General features: G+C 46.8%; 1 protein-coding gene across 10 annotated transcripts in view; it reads right to left on the bottom strand.

Moving 5' to 3' along the window:
* KIF9 (kinesin family member 9) overlaps nt 1-24,563 on the bottom strand; it is a 55,874-nt gene that overhangs the window by 5,291 nt on the left and 26,020 nt on the right. For 6 of the 10 annotated variants that reach the window (XM_077859104.1, XM_077859097.1, XM_077859103.1 and 3 more), the window contains 10 exons: nt 19,425-19,493; nt 18,555-18,659; nt 16,570-16,625; nt 15,744-15,834; nt 15,117-15,250; nt 13,607-13,798; nt 11,565-11,779; nt 7,719-7,895; nt 7,305-7,420; nt 6,800-6,904 (listed from right to left, as the gene is read on the bottom strand). In XM_077859104.1, the coding sequence (XP_077715230.1) occupies nt 6,800-6,904; nt 7,305-7,420; nt 7,719-7,895; nt 11,565-11,779; nt 13,607-13,798; nt 15,117-15,250; nt 15,744-15,834; nt 16,570-16,625; nt 18,555-18,659; nt 19,425-19,493 (1,260 nt within the window). Of the gene's footprint in view, nt 1-6,799; nt 6,905-7,304; nt 7,421-7,718; nt 7,896-10,315; nt 10,706-11,564; nt 11,780-13,606; nt 13,799-15,116; nt 15,251-15,743; nt 15,835-16,569; nt 16,626-18,554; nt 18,660-19,424; nt 19,494-24,563 lie in introns of those variants that run through there. The other 4 variants (XM_077859106.1, XM_077859102.1, XM_077859101.1 and 1 more) reach the window with 3 other exon arrangements.

Genomic DNA, 24,563 nt, shown 5'->3' with positions numbered 1-24,563 from the left:
TTAAGTGTTTTAAGTGTACAGCCCAGTGGTATTAGATACATTCCTTTTTTTTTTTTTTTTTAAGATTTTTTTATTCATGAGAGACACAGAGAGAGAGACAGAGACAGGCAGAAGGAGAAGCAGGCTCCCTGCAGGGAGCTCAATGTAGGACTTGATCCTGGGACTCCAGGATCAAGCAGACGCTCAACCACTGAGCCACCTAGGGATCCCTATTAGATACATTCCTAATGTGCAACCATCACCACCATCCATCCCCCTCTTTTCATTTTGCAACACTGAAACTCTGTACCCATTAAGCACTAACTCCCTACTCCCTCCTTCCCCCAGGCTTGGCAACCACTATTCTCCTTCTGGTCTCTGATTTTGGCTACTCCAAGTACCTCATCTCATGTAAGTGGATCCTATGGTGTTTGCCATTAAGTGACTGGTGTGTTTCACTTAATGGCTGTACCATTTTACATTCCCACCCATAGCACACACACAAGGGCTCCAATGTCTCCACGTCCTCACCAACACTTTTTATTCTCTGGTTTTTGGATAGTTGCCATCCTAATGGTATGAAGTGGTATCTTGTGGTTTTGATTTGCCTTTCCCTAATGATTCGTGATGGTGAGCATCTTTTCATGTGCATACCGTCCATCTATATATTTTCTTTTGAAAAATGTCTATTCTTTGCCCATTTTTGAGTTTTAAAAGTTCTCTATATATTCTGGATATTAATCACTTCTCAAGTTGTCATTTTTTTAAGTAAATTGTACACCACACATGGGGCTCAAACTCATGACCCCAAGATCAAGAGTTGCATGCTCTACTGACTGATCCAGCTAGACACCCCTCAAGTTGGAATTTTTTTTAAGGTTTTATTTATTTATTAATGAGAGACACACAGAGAGAGAGAGAGAGAGAGAGAGATAGGCAGAGACACAGCAGAGGGAGAAGCAGGCTCCATGCAGGGAGCCCAACTCGATCCCGGGTCTCCAGGATCACACCCTGGGCTAAAGGCGGCACTAAACTGCTGAGCCACCTGGGCTGTCCTCAAGTTGGAATTTTTGAAGGAGGATAAAATGGTCCTGTGTTGGCAATGCCCCATGGCTAACTGCAAAAGCAAGGGCAAACACTGTCAGGAGGAGAGAATGTACTTATGCACTCAGGACTCCTACAGCTTCAGTTCAATCAAATATGAGCTTATTATTTAAACACACACACAATGGATAAAAGCCACTGTGACAGAAATTCAGCAAAATGGAAAACATTTTGACCTTAAAAAAATCCAATCCTATGTATTTTAGGTATAAAAATATATGTGAAAGGTTTAAATAAATGTAAGATGGAATGGCTCAAGTGTGACACCTACATATAAAGCGTGTGCATGGGCATGTCGTAAACATGATATATCTAATGCAAAGAGTTCTCCTAGAGATTCCAGGGGAGTGGGAGAATATAACATTGACCTATAGAAATGCAAGATTCCTCTGTTGAATGATTTAGAATTTAAATGTTTATCTGAGACTTTGGAAGTAATTAAAGAAAATACAAGGTTTGTCTGGAATATCAAGAGAGAAATTCATGATGGCAACCATGCAAATCACTTTAGTTCACCTTTTCTATGATCTTGAAATAATTTATGCCAGTCAAAACAAGTTTACAACAATATACAATAATGAATAAAATTTTGTAAGTTCTTTCTCCAAAACCAAAGACCTTTTTTGATCCTCTTATTCAACATACAGGGTGACTTTAACCAACTGATCAAAATTAACTTCATCAGTAATGGAAAAAAGCAACATCTTATGCCTTCTGTTATAGACTGCATGTTTATATTCTCTCAAAATACAGTTGTTGAAGCCTTAATCCCCACTGTAATGGTATTAAGGGATGGGAAATTTGGGGAGGTAATTAAATTTAGGTGAAATCATAAGGGTAGAGGTCCTCATGATGGTTTAGTGTCCTTATAAAAAGAGGAAGAGAGAGGGGCACTTAGGTGGCTCAGTGGTTGAAAATCTGCCTTTGGCTTAGGTTGTGATCCTGGGGTTCTGGGATTGAGTCCCACATCAGGATCCCTGAGGGGGGCCTGCTTCTGCCTCTGCCTCTGTCTCTGCCTCTCTCATGAATAAATAAAATCTTAAAAAAAACCAAAAACTTATACTCTGAAAAGTACAAAATTCCACTGAAAGAAATGAAAGATCTAAATAAATAGACAGCCTATGTTCATAGATTTGAAAACTTAATATTGTGGGGGTTTTTTTTTTTTTTGAGATGTTATTCATTTATTCATGAGAGACACACACACACACACACAGAGAGAGAGAGAGAGAGAGAGAGAGGCAGAGACACAGGCAGAGGGAGAAGCAGACTCCATGCAGGGAGCCCGACATGGGACTCGATCCCAGGACTCCAGGATCACACCCTAGGCTGAAGGCAGGTGCTTAAACCGCTGAGCCATCCAGGGATCCCTATTGTGGGGCTTTTAAAAAAGATTTTATTTATTTATCCAGGAGAGACACACAGAGAGAGGCAAAGACACAGGCAGAGGGAGAAGCAGGTTCTTCGCAGGGAGCCCAATGTGGGACTTGATCTCAGGACTCCAGGACCACACCTTGAATCAAAGGCAGATGCTTAACCACTGAGCCACCCAGGTGTCCCGAAAACTTAATATTGTTAAGATGGCAATGTTCCCCAAAGCAATCTCTATATTCAACACAACCCCTGTCCCTGGTGGCTTTTTTGCATGGATATAACAAGGAGCCTAGAATAGTCAAAACAATCTTGAAAAAGAAGAACAAAGATGAGGAATTGTACTTTGTAATTTCAAAACTAACTACAAATCTACAGTAACCAAGACATTATAGTACTAGCATAAAGACAGACATAAAAATCAATGGAATAGAATTGAGAGTCCAAATATTAAACCCTCACATTTATGGCTAATTGAATTTCAATAAGGGTAACAAGATAATTCAATGAAGTATCTTTTTTTTTTTCAATAATTAGTACTGGGAAAACAGGATATCTATCTGCAAAAGAATAAAGTTGGACCACTACTTTATACCATGTGCTTCCTCCACTGAGCCCAGCAGGCGCAGGCCTCTGTAGGCAGAGAAGGAAGCCCTACATGGCAGTCACAGTCATGATTTCTGAGGCTGGGCTATCTAGGCCTACTTGCACCTACTCCATTCTTTCCCAAATGCTCTGGAAGAGCTCTGTCTTCCCACAGAGGGATTTTCACGTACAACTCGGAGCAAGCTCTTTGGAGTCAGCCAGTAGGGTCCATGGGAGCAGCTTGGCCAGGGTTGCCTTCTTCAGCCAAAGTGATTGGGGTCCAGCAAACCTTTCCAGAGAGACCGGCAGGGCCCTATCCACTGATCTGGTCTCCCTGCAGCCACTAGGTTTAATAAAGCTTGATGCTTGCAGCATAAGGCTAATGGCTGCCTGGTAAAGCCATCCTCTGTCCTGCTGAAGGGCCAGGTAGCTGGGGTGGGCAGGTGCTCTTGCTTTGTGCCACCACATATTGGACCAGGAATGTACACTTAATCCAAGAAGAGTTAACTAGGCTTTCCCTCTGGAGAGACACAAAATAGTCAGATGATAATAGGCATTGGGGCTGGGAAGTCTTGGAAAATAGGAACATGCCAGGGCCAAGACTAGGGCAAAAAATTGAGAAGTGAGGTGAGTAGAACAAATAGGGGAAGGAGCAGACCTCAGGGGGAAGCTAAGTCCATGTCTGGAAAGAAAAAAGCCTGAAGGGAAAAGAACTCTGTGGCCTGCTACTCAAAGTGTGGTCCCAGATTAGCACCATGAGCATCATCTAAGCCTAATTAAAAATGCAGAATCTTGGGGTGTCTGAGTGGCTCAGTAAGTAAAATCCGAATCTTGATTTCAACTCAGATCATGATCTTGGGGTCCTCAGGGCTTGCCCTGAGTCAGGCTCCCTGGTGAGTGTGGAGCCTGCCTAAGAGTCCCTCTCTCCGTTTCCTTCTGTCCCTCTCCTTCCACTCTCATGCAAGTGCGGCATGCACGCACACACCTTCTCTCAAATAAATACATAAATACACACATACGTAGGAAATGAAGAATCTCAGGCTCCCTAGACCTGCTAGACCTGAATCTGCAATCTAACAAGTCATTAAACATGTCAGCTTAACTATACATGTAAGGAAGAATGAATTCAGTCAGGGGAAGGTCTTTCTAATTATGACACACAATCCATAAGCCAAGAGAGAAAAGACTATTACACTTGATTTCACAAAAATCAAAATGAGGCACCAGGGTGGCTCAAGTCAGTAAAGCATCTGCCTTCCACTAGGTCGTGATCCCAGAGTCCTGGGATCTAGGTCCCAGTTGGAAATCCCTGCTCAGCAGGGAGCCTGCTTCTCCTTCTCCCTCTCCACTCATTCATGCAAGCTCTCTCTCTCTCTCTCTCTCAAATATAATCTTTAAAAAAAAAATCAACAGAATAACTACAAAAACCAGAAGTGAATACAAAAAACAAATGACAAACAGGGAAAAATACCTGCAACTCATATCATAAAGAGCCAGTCCCCCCAGTATATCAAGACTTCCTACAAATTAATAAGAATAAAGACCAAAAAATAGAAAAATAGGCAAAAATACAAATAGGCAATTTACAGGAAAAGAAGTTAAAATGGCACTTAAACATATGAGAAGCTCAACTTCAATCCTAAGAGAAATGCAAATTAAAGCTCCCCTGAGAGACCATTTTTCACCTTTCAGATTGGGAAAAAACAAACAAACAAACAAAAAAACAGGTAATACATCTTGTGGTGAGGCTGTGGGGGTATAGATGGGTTCAGCTCTATGCAGGCAACTTAGTACCATCCATTAAAAATACACTATCCATTAGTCCTGGTGACCAAGAATTCAATTCTACAAAACTTAACTTTCACATATATTCATTCATGTGTGAATTCACATTTGTACAAGGTTAATTATCACAATATTTGTACTGTAAACAAATGGAACTGACCAAATGTTTCTCAGTATGAGATGGGTTAAGCACATTTTGATACACCTCACAATGGAGTGCTGATATACAGCTATAACAAAAAAGAAAATAGTAGCAACTATGGGTTGACATGGAATGACCTTCAGGATACACCGTTTAGTGGGAAAAGCAAGATATAGCCAATACACAATGGGTTCCCCATCAGGGAGGTTGGGGCCTGGGTATTTGTAATTTATATTTATATTTTGTATTTATATTTTTAAATGATGTGCTCTCTTGGGCAGTCTCCCCATGTGCACCTACTAACTGCTGTATAAGAACAGCCTGTGGAGTATGCCTGGGTGGCTCAGTTGGTTAAGTGTCAGCCTTCAGCTCAGGTCATGATCTCAGGGTCCTGGGACTGAGTCCTACTGGGCTCCCTGCTCAGTGGGGAGTCTGCTTCTCTTTTTCCCTCCCACCCCGCCCCCATCCCCACTTGTGCTTGCTCATGCTCTCTCTCTCTCTCTAATAAATAAAATCGTTGAAAGAAAGAAAGAAAGAGAAGAAAGAAAGAAAGAAAGAAAGAAAGAAAGAGAAAGAAGAAAGAAAGAAAGAAAAAGAAAGAAAGAAAGAAAGAAAGAAAGAGAAAGAAAGAAAGAAAGAAAGAAAGAAAGAAAGAAGAAAGAAAGAAGAAAGAAAGAAAGAAAGAAAAGAAAGAAAAGAAAGAAAGAAAAGAAGGAAAGAAAGGAAAGAAAGGAAAGAAAGGAAAGAAAGGAAAGAAAGGAAAGAAAGGAAAGAAAGGAAGAAAGGAAGAAAGAAAGAAAGAAAGAAAGAAAGAAAGAAAGAAAGGAAGGAAGGAAGGGCAGCCCCAGTGGCCCAGCAATTTAGCACCGCTTTCAGCCTGGGGTGTGATCCTGGAAGCCTGGGATCGAGTCCCACGTTGGGCTCCCTGCATGGAGCCGGCTTCTCCCTCTGCCTGTGTCTCTGCCTCTCTGCCTCTCTCTCTCTCTCTCTTTCTCTGTCATGAATAAATAAATAAAATCTTTTTTTTTTTTTTTTAAATCAGAATTTTGGCTTTTTATTTTTTATTTTTTTTTTAAATTTATGATAGTCACAGAGAGAGAGAGAGGCAGAGACACAGGCAGAGGGAGAAGCAGGCTCCATGCACCGGGAGCCTGACGTGGGATTCGATCCCGGGTCTCCAGGATCGCGCCCTGGGCCAAAGGCAGGTGCCAAACCGCTGCGCCACCCAGGGGTCCCAATAAATAAAATCTTAAAAAAAAAAAAAAAAAGAAGAAGAAGAATAGCCTATGGGTACAGAGAGGTTCACACCACAGGCCCTGTGTGTCTTGGCTCCAGATTGAGCCTCAGCAGAGTGAGCCCCTCTGCTCCAGCCCAACCCACTCAGGGAGGAGAGTACAGGCCCAGCCCATGGCCAACACCCTGTCTAGCTTTGCCTCAATTGCAAGTGGTACAAGTGGTCCTCTGTCCCCTGCCTCTTGGTCATGGTGGCCCCCATTGGAGAGGTTGTCCCCAACAGGCAGTGGTCTCAGAAGATTCCCAGACCCCGCCCTGGGCTGTGAACCACACATGGGCCAGCTTAGCTCCCAATAACTGTCTCCAGGCCTGGCCATGGCCTGTGGGACCCCTGCTGGGTTTCACCCAATCCAGGACTCTAGAGTTTACAGAAGATACCCACTGACTCTGGGTGCCTCTGTGTTTCCCTTGGCTCACATGTTCCTTCTTGGCTTGTCCAAAATGGGAAGTGTGATCTTGGGTGTCCTAATAATGTGGTCCCTGAAGCCCCCCTTTCCTGGAGACCTAAACCCGCCCACCACCGCCCCCCTCCCAAGCTACCTTCTGTTCTGTCTTGACTTTGGCATTGTAGAAGGAGAAGGAGTCAGGGCCCTCAGGCAGCTCCGTCTGTTGCAGCTGGCTGAACTTGTCCTGGTCATCTTCTCCCTAGGGGAGGCTCAACTCAGCACAGTCCCTTCAGTCTGTCATTGTTAGGTCTACCCTGACAAGGCTTGTGGGGGGCATCAGGGCAGCCCCTCGCAGGGTTTGCAAACCCCACGCAGGGTAGTTCAGAACTCCCGGCCCTGTATTTGCCAGACACCCTGTAGCTGCCACCTGGGCAGGATGAGCCACCCCAAAAGGTGGCAGCAGCAAGTGATGTTTTCTGTGTCCCCATCCTCCATAACAGGGGAGAGACCTGTACCTGTCCATTTGCCTCAGCCAACCGTGGGAGAGGCTGGGAGCAGCCTATACACTACCATGTTTGTGGAGAAGATAGAGAACAAGGGGTACTGCCCACCACCCGGTGTTCATCCGCTGTCCCCACTCCTGCCCTCATGCCACTCACCAGAGACATGATCCTGCTGATAGGCACCATGCCCGGTCGGATGCTACTACCTGGTTTCAGTGACACTTGTATATCCTCGGGGATGAAGAAGGACTCATTGTACCAGATATCAAATTCTGCAGGGAGGCAGGAAGACAGCACTGTGAAGTGTTGTTGGGGAGTCCATGGGGAAGCAGGTAAAGCCTGAGTGGGCCTGGCACAGGCTTACCCTCTGGTCACTTCCTGCTCTGGGGTCTCACCCTTTCCTGTCTCCCTCTTCTGCTCTGAGAGTCCTGGAAACACCCCTGAAGCCCCAGTCCAGACCCAGCCTCTGTCAGAGAAAAACTCTGAAGCCATTTTTAGAACCCAGATGGCAGCCTTGCCCTCTGCCTCTCGGGACCTCAGGGGGCCAGCCAACTTTCCCGAATGGCACACCCATGAGCAGACGGTGACGACACTGATCCACCAGGTGCTGGCAGTACTGGATCTCAGCCTTGAGGTCACGCAGGTCTTGATACTCAGTACGGTACTGCTTCTTGAGGTCTTTGAGCTTCAGGATCAGCAGGAATTCCTCCTCATCGATGATCATCAGCCCCTTGTTTTCGTACTCGCCTGCAGGGACAGAGGCGGCCAGAGAATGAGATGCTCACTAGGGGCACGGGGAGGAAGGCATTCTGGAAAGAGGGAACAAAGTGCTGGCAAAGCTCCAAGACGGGGGAATAGAGGAAGGGCAGGGGTGTGGGGCAGGGATGGGCAAAGCACAAGGAGGCCAAGCCACCAGAACACGTCTCACCATAAGAGGGAGTTCAGCTCAGAGGGACCATGCTGGCCACCTTATGAACAGGACTGGGGGGAGGGAAGGTGTCAGGGGAGAGGGTAGAGATGGCACATACTTCACCCTTATTTTGTTTGTTTTGTTTTTTAAAGATTTTATTTATTCATGAGAGGCACAGAGAGAGAGAGAGGCAGAGACACACACAGAGGGCTCCAAGCAGGGAGCCCGATGTGGGACTCAATCCCAGGACCCCAGGATCATGTCTCGGACCGAAGGCAGGCGCTAAACTGCTGAGCCACCCAGGGATCCCCCTTCACACTTTTTTTTTTTTGGGCTCTTCACACTTATTTTGATCTTAAACCTCACTAGCCAGAGATAGTTCAGCAGTCACCTCAATTAGACGGATGTTTACCTTTTTTGTAAGTTATATACATGAACTGCCACCACTGGCTAGTACCACAAGGTACTTCGGCAAAGTTCCTTATTCAGAACAGTGTGTATAAATCTGTCATGTCAAGAGGATGTCAGAGGCTCCAGGAGGACAGGGGTCAGTTGTGCTATTTCTCATCTCACTTACGGTCTCTGCATGAGCTTTTAAGGTCTGTCAGTTGAGGGTTGCTGGATTAAGACAAAATAACATGGTCTGTGGAGCCATTTACTCAGCCGGCCACTGCCCACAGCACCTTAAAAGCTAAGCATAGGTATCATGTCAACCCAACCAGAGGTGTGGGGCTTCCACCCCCAGGAACCCTAGAGAGTGAGTCCTACAAGTGCCTGAGGTGCGTGGCAGGGGTGTGTGAGGCAGTCTCCAGGTGCCCTTCCACTGACATTTACTGGGGGAAAATTAAGGTGCATTGTCACTGACACCATTTATGGAGAGGCAATTAGGAATCTTGAATTGGTCCCAATTCAAGAAATCTGGAGTGTGTGTGTGTGTGTGTGTTGGGGGGGGCAGTGGAGTGGCCTTTATCAGGTCCCTCTCCTTCAGTGCTGTGCGAGCTGGTCTGTGTGCTATGGGCAATCTCCACTGTGATCACTGTGACAGACACAAGTCCTTCACAGGGTAGTCTTTCCAGTATTCTGTTGACACGGGAAGGGACTGTGAATACCTTGTATCCTACCTGGTGGGGTGTAGGGGGGGCAATAATTCTTTGATTATTGCCAAGGAAAAAACTTCAAACAGTTTAACCTAAAATGATTTTTCATTTTTCTTTCACAAAACACTAATTAACATGCTAAATTTGCTGACTTTACTGGGCTGGTAAGTGGCTATCAATTAAAATGAACCAAAAAAATGAATTTACTTGATCTATTTCCTCAAGAAAGAAGTATTTTTTGGTATTTTAACAACCAATTGGGAAACAACTGATTTTAAAGGGAAAGAGCAAAAAAAAAATTTTTTTTTTTAAAGATTTTTATCTACCATTCATGAGAGACAGAGAGAGGCAGAGACAGAGGCAGAGGGAGAAGCAGGCTCCTCACAGGGAGCCCAATGTGGGACTCAATCCCAGGACCCCAGGATCATGCCCTGAATCAAAGGCAGATGCTTAACCACTGAGCCACCTGGGTGCCCTGAGCAAAAAAATGTTTTAGGGCACCTGAGTGGCTCAGTGAGTTAAATATCTGCCTTCGGCTCTGGTCATAATCCCAGGGTCCTGGGATCCAATCCAGCATCAGGTCCCTGCTCCATGCTTCTTTCTGTGCGTGCTCTCTCCCTCAAACATAAATAAAATATTTTTAAATGTTTTTTATATTGAGAGATAAAATTTTATATATTTTACTTTACGTTTTTATTTGAGTAATTTCTACACTGAACATGGGGCTTGAACTCATAGTCCTGAGTTCAAGAATCATGCTTTTCCAACTGAGCCAGCCAGGCATCCCCAAATGTTAACTATTTTATTTTTTATTTTTTAATTTTTTAAAAAAGATTTTATTTATTTATTCATAAGAGACACACACACACAGAGGCAGAGACACAGGCAGAGAGAGAAGCAGGCTCCATGCAGAGAGCCTGATGTGGAACTCGATCCCAGGACTCCAGAATCACACTCTGGACCGAAGGCAGGCGCGCAACTGCTGAGCCACCTAGGCGTCCCAAATGTTAGTTATTTTAAAAACAGTATTTAATCTTCATCTCATCCTTTAAAATACCCATTTTCAGGTATATTTTGGCATAACTGATATGTCAGCATAGTATAAATATATATTGCTTAAGACATACAGATATGTAGGGGATCCCTGGGTGGCTCAGCGGTTTAGCGCCTGCCTTTGGCCTAGGGCGCAATCCTGGAGTCCCGGGATCGAGTGCCACGTTGGGCTCCCGGCATGGAGCCTGCTTCTCCCTCCTCCTGTGTCTCTGCCTCTCTCTCTCTCTCTCTCTCTCTGATAAATAAATAAACCTTAAAAAAAAAGACATACAGATATGTAATAAGTTGCATATTCAAAGAAGGTATGGGTAGGAGAGACAAAGAAATCCTTGGTCCTGTAAGATCTTCACCCTAGAGGTTCTGGGTGGGGGCATGTTTGGAGCTACCATCACCAGCCCTCCTCCATGCCGAGACCCTGGAGGCTTAGCCGTCCGAATAGTGAGTCACGGTGGGTCTGTAAGGTATGAAGAGAGTGGCCTCAAGAATTTGGAGTTGCCCTATGAGAAGTAAATGAATAAAATGCACATCTCTGACATATCCACCTGGTCTGCAGAAATAAAACAAATGACATCCGGAGATTCCCCAACGGATCGCTGTCTGGAAAGCCTGCCTGAACAGGGCTGTGATTTAGCAGGGAAAAGCCTAGTAACCTCCAGTGTCCAGTCGGGAGGACAGTGGGACCAGGAATGTGAACAAGATTGTGGCCTCTGAACCTCTGGCCTCAGAGTTGGGATAGTTACTCATTAAAATGCAGGTTCTGGGCCTTGCTCCCAATCTCCTGAGTTAGAGCCAGTAGTCAGGGCCTGGAATCTCCCAGATGTGTTTGGCCAGCCCTCCCAGATGAGTCCTCTGCATACTCAAGCTTGAGGGTCCTTAGCCCACAGGGCAGGTGTGAGCACTGTCTGCTACTGGGACAAGGACACCAGGGTAACCAGATGAGTACCCTCCCCACACTGAGGTCCCCACTTTCTGAGCCTGAGGGCCCTCACACCACCTGCCTTAGAAGACAAGACTTTGCCAGGCCAGCAGTTGTTGAGGGTTTGGCATAAGGAACGGTCTCAGTGACGATGATTACTGAGGCCCTCTGGTACCCATATTCTCTTTCCCTCCTCCAGCAGCTAGGTCTGAGATAACAAAATAATGGGGGAATCCACAGCCAAAGGCTGACTTACAGGGAAGGACCCTGTGGCTCCCCAGGGCTGACTAGAGCCACATGATGACCCAGGTGTGAAGACCACACCCCAACAGGCCCTGCCAGCCTCTTCCATCTCAGTACTCCAAGGCCCAAGACTGCCCCCCTTTAGAGCAAGGTGACTCAGCTGGCACAGCCCCAGGCTGCCTTCCCAATGCATTCACCTTGCTTCTCACGGAGTGACTTCTGAAAATTTAGTGCCTCCTTGGTCACGTCCATCTCCCGCTTGATGGCATTGATGCGTTGTGTGGTCTCGCTGGCCCTCTTCCTCCGCTCATTCAAGATGGATTTGTTCTCTTTGAAGATGCGGTTGATCTCACTGCCCCGCTCGTTCTTAAAGTCCTCGAAGGCCACAGGTTTGGGGGGTGGGGTACTGGGCCTAAAGCCAGAGTGGGAGGGGAAAATAGGGCAGCACTTCACTGACCTTCCATCTCCCATGAGCAGAAGGCCAGAACTCCCAGGCACCACCCATCCTGCACTGGAGCCACCCTGTGCATGAACCACTCCCCCGTTTCTGTCTGTCTGTCTCTATTTCTCTCTCTCTCTCTCTCTCTCTCTCTCTCGGCATGCAGAGGGCATGTGACCATTGCAGAAAGAGAGGACAGCAAGGAAAAGTGTAAAAAAATAGAAAAAAAAGCAAAAAACCCCACTCGCTACCTACTGGCAACCATGCTTCAGCGAATCTCCTTCAGGTATTTCTTTGATAAATTTTTTAATGTTTGAGGTCATGCAGTAGGTATAATTTTACATCTTAGTTTTTCACAGAGGTATTCCTTCATGCTATAAGGAGCTCAGAACTCTGGTTAAGGAGATGTAAGATGAAGTGTAGGGCAGGGGAACGTGGCCTGTCTGCAACTTCCTTTGAAATGCATCAAAGGGTGCCTGGATGGCTCAGACTGTTGAGCGGCTGGTTCTTGGTTTTGGCCCAGGTCATGATCTCAGGGTCATGGGATCAAGCCCTCTGCTCAGTGGGGAGTCTGCCTCAGGATTCTTTCTCTCCATCTCCCACCTCCCACTCACTCATGAGCATGCTCTCTCTAAAATAAATGAATCTTAAAAAAAAAAAAAAAAAGAAATGCATCAAAAAAAACTAAAAAAGAGGGATGGAGAGAAAGATGGATGTGTGATGAAGTAAGCATAGTAATGTGTTAAATGTAGAATCAGGAAGGTGTTTGCTGGGCAGCCCCGGTGGCTCAGCAGTTTAGCGCCGCCTGAAGCCCGGGGTGTGATCCTGGAGACCCAGGATCGAGTCCCACGTCGGGCTACCTGCATGGAGCTTGCTTCTCCCTCTGCCTGTGTCTCTGCCTCTCTCTCTGGGTGTGTCTCTCATGAATAAATAAATAAAATTCTTTTTTTTTTTTTTTTTAAAAAAAGGAAGGTGTTTGCTGTACAGTACTTTCAACTTCTCTTGAGTGCTTGGAAATGTTCACTTGCTGGAGAAAAAAATTCTTCATGTACATCCTTGTACATCCCAAGGGCGGAGATGATAATTCACTTAGTGCCTTTTCCGTAATGTTAGCTACTGAAGGTGTTTCCAAAAAATCATTCTTGGCTTTTTAAATTAATGATGGAATGAACATCTGTTTGCATAAATCTCTGTCCACATCTCTAATTATTTCCTTGGGATACATTACTGAACACTCAGTTAGTTACTGGCTCATCAGGAAGAGGAAGGGAGTAGCTAGAGGAAGGGGTATCATACTTTGAGAATTTAGGGCCTTTTGAATCCGTTAGTTATTTTTAAAAATGTAAATGTATTTATTTAAATAATTGCTATTTGAAGGGTCTAAAAACAATTCCATGTATAGCTGCATATCTTGGAGGACTCCTGAGGTGGGACTATTTTACATGTGTATAAGCCATCCTGTTGCTTCTTTTTGGATTGTGTTCCTCATCTTTGCCTATTATCCCCTACTTTATTTATTTTTTTAAAAGATTTTATTTATTTACCCATGAGAGACACAGAAAGAGAGAGAGAAACAGAGACAGGCAGAGGGAGAAGCAGGCTCCACGCAGGGAGCCTGATGTGGGACTTGATCTTAGGTCTCCAGGATCATACCCTGGGCTGAAGGAGGCGCTAAACTGCTGAGCCACCTGAGCTGTCCCTATCCCTACTTTATTTCTCATCTCTCTGTAGGCACTCTTGACATGTTGAGGATACTACTCTGGTTTTGAATGATCTGGTGAACTAGCATTAGCTGGTTACCTGGGTGGGCGTAGTTCCTCCTTTGGGGAGTCTAAGGGAAGCGGCTCAATGCTGGAGGTCTCCCGGTCCCGCATAAGCATGTCTTTGACATCCCCTTCCTTGGAGGATGGGGTCAGCTGGGTCTTAGAGGTGGAGAAATCCAAATCCTTGCCACCCACAGGGCTGCTGGCACCTTCCTTTCTTGCTGAGGTGCTGGGAGGAGAAGGCAGGGAGGCCCCAGGGCTCAGTTATGGGCAGTGAGGTGTCTCTGGTACTTAGGATAGTGACATTTCCAAACCATGGTACATCAGAAGCCCTACCCCACTCAGTCCGACCTGGCTCACACACCTAGGCCAAAGGCCAAAGAGTATGACCGTAAGCCATGCAGTTTGGGAAGGAAGAGAAGAGCATTCTTCTCCCCTGCATCAGAATAAGGAGCTCTCCTTTTGCAGTCCCTGGCAGGAGACACCTGGGAAAACCCGGCAGTCTCCAGGTCTGAAAGCAGGTAGACCTGTGGGGTGGGCTACAGGCTCCGGGAGCATCCAGGCTGAGGGGGGCCTTCATCACACAGGCATCCCCGGGAACGAGTGGCAGAGTCCCCACCCAGCAAGACATGTCTGCCCTGCTGCCTTGACCAGCTCAAGTGCCCACACCAGCTCCCAGGAAAGTAGCTGTCCTCTCTCTCCATGTGACGGCGTCCAGGTTCCTCCTTCTCAGAGAGGCAGACTGGACCAGGCCTGAACCATCAGGAGGAGGCCAGGGGCCTCGGCAACCCCTGCTCCCTGACTCCTGTCCCTCATGGGATAGTTTTGGCCTGTGTCCTTTAACAAACAATAATAACAGCAACACCACATTCCTATTTCATACTTTCTAGGTAGAGGAATGGCATTCACCTGTTTATTTTCCCAATACCCCCCCAACTTTGATGCTACTATTATGATTCCCAATTTAGGGAGGTGGAAATAGAAGCACAGAGAGGCTGTCATGCCTCATACAAGGTGACCCCTTTGATGAAAGGAGCATCTTAGAGCCTGTGTTCTAGTCCACCGCTACCAGCACCTCCCAGGAAGGGTGTCGTATTAAGCGAGGCTTGACACTCCTCTCACCTGGCACACACAAATGATTCTTGCCTGAATGGTGAACTGGGGGTTTTAGGTGACATGAGTACCAGGCAGCTGGGTCACAGAAGGACTCTGGTTAGGGGTGGTTTCCACATGAAATACCAGAGGGGGAGTGCTAGCCTGGTTTCTCTCTTCTACTCTACCATTCGTCAGTGGTGTGACCTTGGAAATAACTTCCCCTCTCTGAACCTTGGTTTCTATGTCAGTAAAATAGAGACCTCCTATCTCATGGGGTTTCTGTGTGGTTAAGAGGTAACCAGCACAGCCTGGACCCCACAAATGTTGCCAGTATTGACAGCAATATGATCAATTGGAACCACCCAGTAGCTAAGATGCTAGGTTGTGTCCTCTCTTTCACCAGCCGAGGAGGGCCAGGACTGAGCAGGTAAAGCAACAGGAAGGTCACTCACCTTAGCTGTTCTTTGAACATCTTCTTGGACTTGGCTTTCTTCCCAGGTTTGGCAGAGAAAGGGGTGACCCCAAGTCCAAAGCCTTGTCCATCAGGCTCACCCACTAGGTGGCCGTCAACATCCATAAGCCCTGCCTGGATAGAGGCCAGCCACAGGGTCAAGGGTTAGATTAAGGGTTTTAGCCTGTGGGGGACCCAAGTATACATGTACTCAGGTGGGCATGTTCACCCCATACACCAGGATGGCAGGCCCAGGCTGCTGGCTTCAGGCTGTCCCCAGCAGCATTATCTCTGACCACCCTACCAAATGCCCACTTTGCACATCAACTCCATCAATGGTCTGATGTCTTGTCTCATGCCATACCCTGAGGACCTTAAGACCTGTTTCCAACCTAACTCCAGGAATCGGTCTTGTTTATGGTCATGTTTATGGTCATGCCTCCAATTTTGGAGATCATTTTGAATTTATATACGGTTTACTCTTGCATGGGTCACACTCATCCTGATGTTACCTTTATCTGTTGCAATCCTGGATCTGCTTTAATGTGGAACACCTGCTGCTTCTGGAAAGGTCTGGGGATGGAAAAATCTGACATGAATGCTGTCAACAAGAAGCAACCATACATACCTTCTGGACTGCAGAAATGGCTGCAAAGTCATTCTTGTCTATAAGGGTGTACTTCCTGCGCAAAGTCAATTCCACTTCCTGTTCCTGTTGGCTTGAGAGAGAGAATGAGAGAACACCTCACACCTGATGCTACACTGAACCCTCCAGAGCAAGAACCAAGTATGGGAGTTAGAAGTCATTTGGGTGTGGCCCCGTGTGATGGAGCCACACCCTCATTATGAACCAAACCAGACAAAACAAGCCCATTGCACACCCCAATTCCTCAGTGTACACACCCACTGTCGAGCCATAAAATCTGCAGTGGCCTCCCTCAGGTGCCAGGCACTTCTGCTCTAAGATAACTTTAATGAGGATTATAAGCCTCATTATAAGCCTTAGGACCATGGTTTCCCACCTAGGTTCCATCATGTGACCCACTTTTGTGATATCACACAGCATGAGCCACTCAGTCTACAGGTATGTCTGTACCCAGCTAAACTACAAATGCCTCCTGAGGTTGGGGTGAGGAGTAGGGAGTAGTCAGGATGCACTGCTCTGACTGGGGTTGGCACTCCACAGGACTTCTTGTCTAATCAATGAACTCAGGAAACATCTACCAATGGACTACTTCCCAAGTTGTCCTTGAATAGAGGGCTATCCAGTTCCCCCAGGGGAGGGGAAGGGCTGGAGGATCTGAGAGCTCAGGGGCCTGGGAAGACCCCAAGGACTCTGATCTGGCTTCTCACCCATGAGAGACAAGGTGTGCACTGAGAGATCACACCCTGACGATGAGAAATGAAAATGGCAGCCTGTTGTAGGAGTTAGATGGGCAGGGAGGGTCCCTCACCTCAGAACCACCCGGAACTGGTTGAACACCTCCTGAATCTGTCTGAGGTTGATGATCTGGAGAGAAGAGAATAAGGCAGAGGTAGGGCCTCAGGCAGCACAGGACTGACGGTGTGTCTATGTGAGTAGAGAAACCAGACTCCATGGCTAACCCTTTGATCATCTGTCTTAAGAATGGAACATCTGAAACCTCCTCAAGAACAGAAAAACAACTGATTCAGTTTTCAGACCAAGAATTTACTGAAGGCTCTAAAAATGGCCTTTCCTAGGGTGCCTGGATGGTCAGTTAAGTTGCCTACTCTTGGTTTTGGGTCAGATCTGATCTCGGTCATGAGATTGAGCCTTGAATCAGGCTCCGTGCTCAGTGGGGAGTCTGCTTGAGGATTCTCTCTCCTTCTCCCTCTGCCCCTCCCTCCACCATGCCTGCATGCTCATACACTCTCTCTCTCAAATAAATCTTTAAAAATTAACTTTTCTAAGTGAAAATCTCTATAAAATTAAAATGACTCTAGTTCTTGAAAACACTAAGAAAAATTTTTAATAAAATTTACTGTGTTCAGCTCTCCTATTTCTACAAAGTTCCGTTATGAACTTTCACATCTGTGGCTGTTGGTTTCCCTCTTGGCCCTATAGACACAGCATTACCCTTGATGGAGGGTCAGTCTGGGACTAACCCTACTACAAGGCCAGAAGAGCCCACCCCTCAGCTGTTGTAGGCCTGCCAGTTATAGCTGCCATAGTGACAGGCCCAGATGGGGTTCTGCAATCCGGATGAGGGGTTTGCTGGCCTACACTGTAAAAACAGAATGCATCCTCACCCTTCCCTGTATGGCTGCTGTCTTCTTCCTTGGCTTACTCCAACACAGGCCATGGGTATCTGCCTTGTAAAACAGCATGGCTATTATCCTTGAATGGCCTTACTCCCCCTGGCACCACTGAGTCCCTGAGTTGCCACAGCTCAGTTAATTCCAGTCTGGTTGAACCTGGGTGGCTCAGTGGTTGAGCATCTGCCTTTGGCTCAAATCATGATCCCAGGGCCCTGGGATTGAATTCTGCATCAGGCACCTTGCAGGGAGCCTGCTTCTCCCTCTGCCTATGTCTCTGCCTCTTTGTGTCTCTCATGAACAAATAAAATCTTTTTTAAGGGATCCCTGGGTGGCGCAGCGGTTTGGCGCCTGCCTTTGGCCCAGGGCGCGATCCTGGAGACCCGGGATCGAATCCCACATCGGGCTCCCGGTGCATGGAGCCTGCTTCTCCCTCTGCCTGTGTCTCTGCCTCTCTCTCTCTCTCTCTCTGTGACTATCATGAATAAATAGGGATCCCTGGGTGGCGCAGCGGTTTGGCGCCTGCCTTTGGCCCAGGGCGCGATCCTGGAGACCCGGGATCGAATCCCACATCGGGCTCCCGGTGCATGGAGCCTGCTTCTCCCTCTGCCTGTGTCTCTGCCTCTCTCTCTCTCTCTCTATGTGACTATCATAAATAAATAAAATTTAAAAAAAAAATAAAATAAAATAAAATTAAAAAAAAAAAAAATGAATAAATAAATAAAATCTTTAAAAAAAAAAAAAAATCTTTTTTAAAAAATCCAGTTTGGTTTCCCTCCTCACTATACAGGTGTGGCCACCAAAGTACATGAGGTTGAGCATTTCGCTGAAGTAGCTCAGCAAGGAGACAAGTGAGCTAGGATATGATCTAGGGCAGCCTGGCTCCAGGGCCTGCACTTACACCTGCAGTGATGGACCACTCCCTGTGTGGCCAAGGCTGTTCAAGACTGCTGGCCACTCTCTGGGGGCACACTCATCCTTATAACCCTAAACATGGATGTTGAGGCCTCAATGGGCTACAGGGCTTGAGGCCAGGGGCCCAGCACCACCCACCCCACACCCACTGCACCCACTCATTGTGAGGTTCCAAGGCCAGCACAGCACAAGTGAGAGTATGCTCAGGATAGGGAGGGGATGTTGGTCCCCAGGAGAGGCTCCTTACGTCAATCTCGTCCAGTGTCCCCTCCAGGTACCTCCGCACCTGGGAGTTGATCTCAGCAATCTGGATTTCATCCATGGGATCGTAGTTCACAAGGGTGCGGTTGGCCTTGGAGGAGGATGAGTAACAGGTCAATAAGCTGCAAACACCTGAGCCCAACAGGGGCAGCAGGGGTCATTCTGAGAGCCAAGGTGGGAAGGTTGGACACAGGCCCTGGCCACCTAAGCCAGCTCCATTCTCTTCACCACTGGAGCTTGGCCAGGTGCTCGAGTCAAAGAGGGACAACTGGGTCTTGAGAGCCACCTGACATGGGCTTGCCACTCTGAGCAAGGGGGCTCTGCTGGCTGAGTCTCAGCAGACCTGGTAGCATTAGGGCCATGGGAGAGAGGTGGTTGCCTCTGCCTTGAGACCTCACCCCAACCGCCAGACCATGAGCAGACCCAGGCAAGCCACCCTCTGGTGGCTCTGGTAGCCTCCTGTTCCCACCTTCTGCCCTCAGGGCCCTCTGCTGCTTCCCCTCCTTCACTATCCAATCTGCCCCACCTCCCCTGACCTTGACCATCCTCATGCCGTCTGCCCCTGCCCTAACTACCTGGCACCTGGCCCCTTGCCCCTCATTCTCCTATCAACTGCCTGCCTCCCCTCCCTGATATTGCACACCCCTGTTCACATCCTCCTACTCTTCCAGTATTCCTGCCCACCCAGTATCCCTGCTCCCCAGCCCCTCTGACCCCCAAGTCTCCCTGCCTACTTGGCCCTCCTATTCATCTGGCCCCTGTCCACCCAGTCCCTCTGCCCACCTGGTACCTTTACCCCAGTCCCTCTAGCAGTCTGGCCAGCCCCTCACCCAGACTCCTGCCTCTAGCCTCTTACCAAGCTGTCATGGATAGCCAGCTCCTGCTTGAGCAATGCCAGCTCCTTCTCCAGGTTCTTGACCATTCGCTGTCAGGACACAGAGTTTGGGGTAAGGCAGAGAGGCCACCCTGCCTCTTCCACATCAAGCCTACAATTCCCCAAACTATGGCTGGACATCTAGCCCCCACCTCCCAGGGGAAATCCAGGTGGTGTGATGCCAGCATCTGGACACAGTTCCCTCCCCACTAGTGACTTTGCTCCAATTGGGGTAAATTTAGGGTCACTGGGGGCCTCAATGGTCCCCTGGCCTCTGCTTCTTATAGCAGAAGAAATAGAACAAAGTAAGCACAGGCACCCAGAGGGCACACACCACCAATTCCCAGGAGCTTCAGGATATTTCCAGTCTACCAGGGTGATGGTCCCCTCTGCCTCCAGGATGTTTTCCATGCACAGGTGTACCTTTTACCCTCCTCCTTCCCAACTGCTGCACAAACACATTACTGTTCCCCGCTGATGATCATGTACATCACCTCCAATTTTTTTGATGCTACAAACAACACTGCGCAGCACTTTTTTCCTTATACTTTGTTGTCTTTCTAGGTTTCTGTAGGATAACACAGCTCTTTGTGATCTGCTCCTACTCTTCCCCCTCAGCTCATTCTAGTCCTATCAAATTGGCACACGCCCACCTCTGCACAGCCTGTCCCCTCCGCCTGGGATACTCTTCCCCCAGGTATTGCCTTGGCTTATCTCCTGTACCTCCTTCAAGTCTTTGTTCAGAAGCTTCTAAATCAGGCACATTTCAGTCACCCCAGGTAAAACTGCAATCCCTTCTCCACCCCCACACCACTCTTTTCTCAAATCTTGCTCTAATTTTTTCATAGCACCTATCACCAACATTCCCTAGAGCAGTGCTATTTCATAGAACTTCCTGCAATGATGGAAATATTCTGTATCTGTGCCATGAGTTACATGTAGCTACTGAACGCTTGGAATGTCACTGGTGTGACCAAGGAAGTGAACTTTTAATTTCATTTAACTAATTTAAATAGCCCCAAGCAAGTAGCAGCTACTGTACTAGACAGTGGAGCTCTAGAACTTAACCCATTTCTTTATCTTTTTCTTTAATAAAAAATATTTTATGTATTTATTCATGAGAGGTACAGAGAGAGGCAGAGACACAGGCAGAGGGAGGAGAAGCAGGCTCCATGCAGGAGACCGATGCAGGACTCGATCCTGGAACTCCGGGACCAAGACCCGAGCCGAAGGTAGACGCTCAACTGCTGTGCCACCCAGGTGTCCCATTTTTCTTTAATGTTTTAAAAAAATCTTTCAAGTGAAGTTATGCAGGCATACCTCATTTCATTGCACTTTGCTTTACTGAACTTCCCAGATACTGCCTTTTTTTTTTTTTTTTTTTTTTTTTTTTTACAAGTTAAAGTTTTATGGCAACCCTGTGTCAGGCAAGTCTGTTGGTACCATTTTTCCAACAGCATTTGCTCACCTCATATCTCTGCATCATATCTGGGTCATTCTTGCAATATTTCAAACTTTTTCGTTATTATTATATTTGTTATGTAATCTGTGATCAGTGATTACGACTTGCTGAAAGCTCAGGTGACAGCATTTTTTTAGCGCTAAAGTATTATTTAAGCTTTTTATTCATTATTGTTATTTTTTGGCTCCCCAGTGTGGAGAACAACGTGGGGCTTGATCTCATGACCCTGAGACCAAGACTGGAGCCGAGATCAAGAATTGCTGGATGGTCAACCAACTGAGCCACCCAAGTGCTCCACTGATATTTTTTAAATTAAGGTATATACATGTTTTTTTTAGATACAATGCTACTGCACACTTCATAGACCACAGTATAGAGTAAATAGAACTTTTATAGGCACTGGGAAACCACAAAATTAATTTGACTCACATTGTGATAGTCACTATATTCTAGTGGTCTGGAACCGAATCCACAATATCTCTGGAGGTATGCCTGGATATTTAAAGTGTACAACACGATAATATGTATATATATATGGTGAAATGATTCAGTCAAGTTAATTAACATAGCTATCGCCTCACCTAGTAACTGTTTTTTTTTTTATGTATGGTAAGAGTTGCTGAGATCTACTCTTCTAGCTATGTTATTAACTATAGTCACCATGTTGTACATTAGATCCCCAGAATTTATCTATCCTATAAATGAGAATTTGTACCCTTTGATCAACATCTCCCTTTCCTCAGTCCCTGTCCCCTCTCCTGGTAACCATGGCTCTACTCCCTGCTTCTATGATCTTTTAGTTTCCATGTATAAGTGAGATCATGTGGTATTTTTCTTTCTCTATCTGGTTCATTTCACTTGGCGTAATGTCCCCCAGGTTCATTCATGTTGTTGCAAATAGCAAGATCTAGACTCACTTTTTTTTTAAGTTTATTTATTTAAATAACCTCTACCCAAAGTGGGCCTTGAACTCACAACCCCAAGATCAAGAGTCACATGCTTTCCCGAGTAAGCCAGCCAGGTGCCCTAGACTCACTTATTTCTCATATTCATTCTCTCTCTCTCTGTCTCTCTGTGTCTCTCTCTCTCCCCCCAGCAGACGGTCAGCTCTTTGAGGACAGAAATGTTTATTTGTATACTAACACTCCAAGTGCTTCAAAAAGTGTCCAGCACATGATAAGTGCTCTATAGACATTAGGTGAATGGATAAATGATATATTTCTAGAAACAGAATTGCTGAGTCATTTTACAGTTGAGAGATACTGCCCTAGAGTCTTTGAGATGAGAGGCACAAGGGATTTTATGTCGAGAACCTCTGTGAACAGGGCTTCCTTCAGGTGTCCAAAAATGGCCACTGGAGGGAGCCCTGACAATTGGATCCTGGAACTGGTGACCAAAGCTGTGACCAGTCTGCAGCAAAGATTGATAGAGAACCCTGGCAAGCAGGTGGCTCTGTGGCAATTCAGGGACTAGGCCTGAGACTCAGATAACCAGGGTCCAAATCCTGGTTCTACCACTCTGGAAGCCCCTATGGTCTCTTTCAGGTAGGCCTCCTATGAAGTCTAAGGGAGAGTCTTGGTGGCTGGCCCCTCCTCCTTTCAGCTGAAGTATTTCCACTTTGAAAAATACATCATGCCCCAGATAAAAAAAAGTCTGGTTGCACTGTTGAGGACCTCTAGCTAGATGACTGTCCAGTGTGGTGCGGGGAGCCAGACTGAGATTTCTGTGCCAGTCAAGTGATGTGGGGAAACGTGCCATCAGCTCCCAGGGTAACCAGCCTCCATATCAGTACGAGCTGCTTCTCCTAATGCCTGGCAGACTTAGTGGCCTCCAACTTGCTCCCCTGTACTGACTGGAGAGAAGCTGCTCAGAAACAAAGGGCTGGAGCAGCAGAGCCCCCCCGCCCTGCCCCGCCACACACACAGAACAATCCTGCCTTACGGAGTCTTTTTCAGGGATAGGGGCACCTGGTGGCTCAGTGGTTGAGTGTCTGCCTTTGGCTCTGGTCATGATCCCAGGGTCCTGGGATTGAGACCCACATCACGCTCCCTGTGGGAAGCCTGCTTTTCCCTCTGCCTATGTCTCTGCTTCTCTGTCTCTCATGAATAAGTAAATCTAAAAAATAAAATAAAATAAAGATCAGAGACATTTTCTGGATGGAACCAATGCCTTGGAAACAGCACAGACTCAGGTCTAAGTTCCCTGATGGTCAGAGGTTTTCAGCATAAACAAAATGAGGATAATTCAGAAAGTTCTGTTTAAGAAGCCCACCAGGGGATCCTTGGGTGGCGCAGCGGTTTGGCGCCTGCCTTTGGCCCAGGGTGCGATCCTGGAGACCCAGGATCGGATCCCACGTCGGGCTCCCGGTGCATGGAGCCTGCTTCTCCCTCTGCCTGTGTCTCTGCCTCATTCTCTCTCTCTCTCTGTGACTATCACAAATAAATAAAAAAAATTAAAAAAAAAAAAAAAAAAAAAAGAAGCCCACCAGGCTAGAAGCAGCTCTCCATCCAGGAAGCTTCTCTAGTTGACACCCCCACCCCCCACCCTGTGGCCTGTAGGTGATATCTTCTCTCAGCAGAGAAGAATATCAAGTGTCTCTCTCTGCTGCCTGTTTGGGCACTAGGCTTGCAACTTTCACACCCCCTCACAGAATCACAGACTACAGAGCAGGAGGGGCACTGGAGTTCATCAGTCCAACTTCCTAGTTCAAAGGTAAAAACTTCAAGAGTCTGAGGCTCAGAGTCTGAACAACTCACTACAGACAGCCGGTGGCAGAGGCGGATGGGAACCCAGTCTCCCCATCTTACAGTCAGCCCCACTGCCAAGGAAATTCCATGGAAGCTACCCCACTGCCTTGAACACAGGCATCTAGGCTGAAGATGACACTAGAAATAACAGAGGCGGCCTGGCTATAGTCTAGGGAAATTACCAAAGTAATTTCTCAGGTCTCTCTCAAGAACACACATTCATAAATGCTTATCATAAAGATAAACACAGTCACATCGGATGACATGGAGACTTGTTCGGCCAGGACTGACAATGAAGATTTCAGAACAAAAATTAAATGGAAGAGCATGGAAATCCTTGCTGTTTGGCACAATTCCTACCCAGCCTGGTTCACATGTGGCAATATGGTGGTCCCGAGCTCAGAGAACACCGAATAAGAAAATTATTTTTTTTAAAGATTTTATTTATTTATTCATAGAGATGCAGAGAGAGAGGCAGAGGGAGAAGCAGGCTCCATACAGAGAGCCTGAGGTGGGACTGGATCCAGGGTCCCCAGGATCACGCCCTGGGCTGCAGGTGGCGCTAAACCGCTGCGCCACAGGGGCTGCCCCGAATAAGAAAATTAACAAAAATAAATAAAAGCTCCAAGCTACAGAAAAGCATAGCAAATAATGCCATGAAACCTGGGAAGACCACCCCCAAATCCAACTTTAAAAGCATGCTGCTGTATTGGCTTCAGGGTTTTTTTGTTTGTTTCTGTTCTGTTATTTTTAAGAAATAAAACACAGTAGATAAACATGAAGCCCCACTTACTTCACTCCAAGTCCATTCCCCGTGACACCCCAGAGGGAACCCCCAGCTTTGGTTTGGTCTGTACTCCCATATATCCATTAATGATATTCAGCTTTGCTTTGCACTGTTTTAGACTCAGT

Source organism: Canis aureus, chromosome 19 (genome assembly GCF_053574225.1).
Source record: "Canis aureus isolate CA01 chromosome 19, VMU_Caureus_v.1.0, whole genome shotgun sequence".
Lineage (NCBI taxonomy): Eukaryota > Metazoa > Chordata > Mammalia > Carnivora > Canidae > Canis > Canis aureus.
Note: the sequence above shows the minus strand (reverse complement) of the source record. Positions and strands in the feature narration are given on the sequence as shown.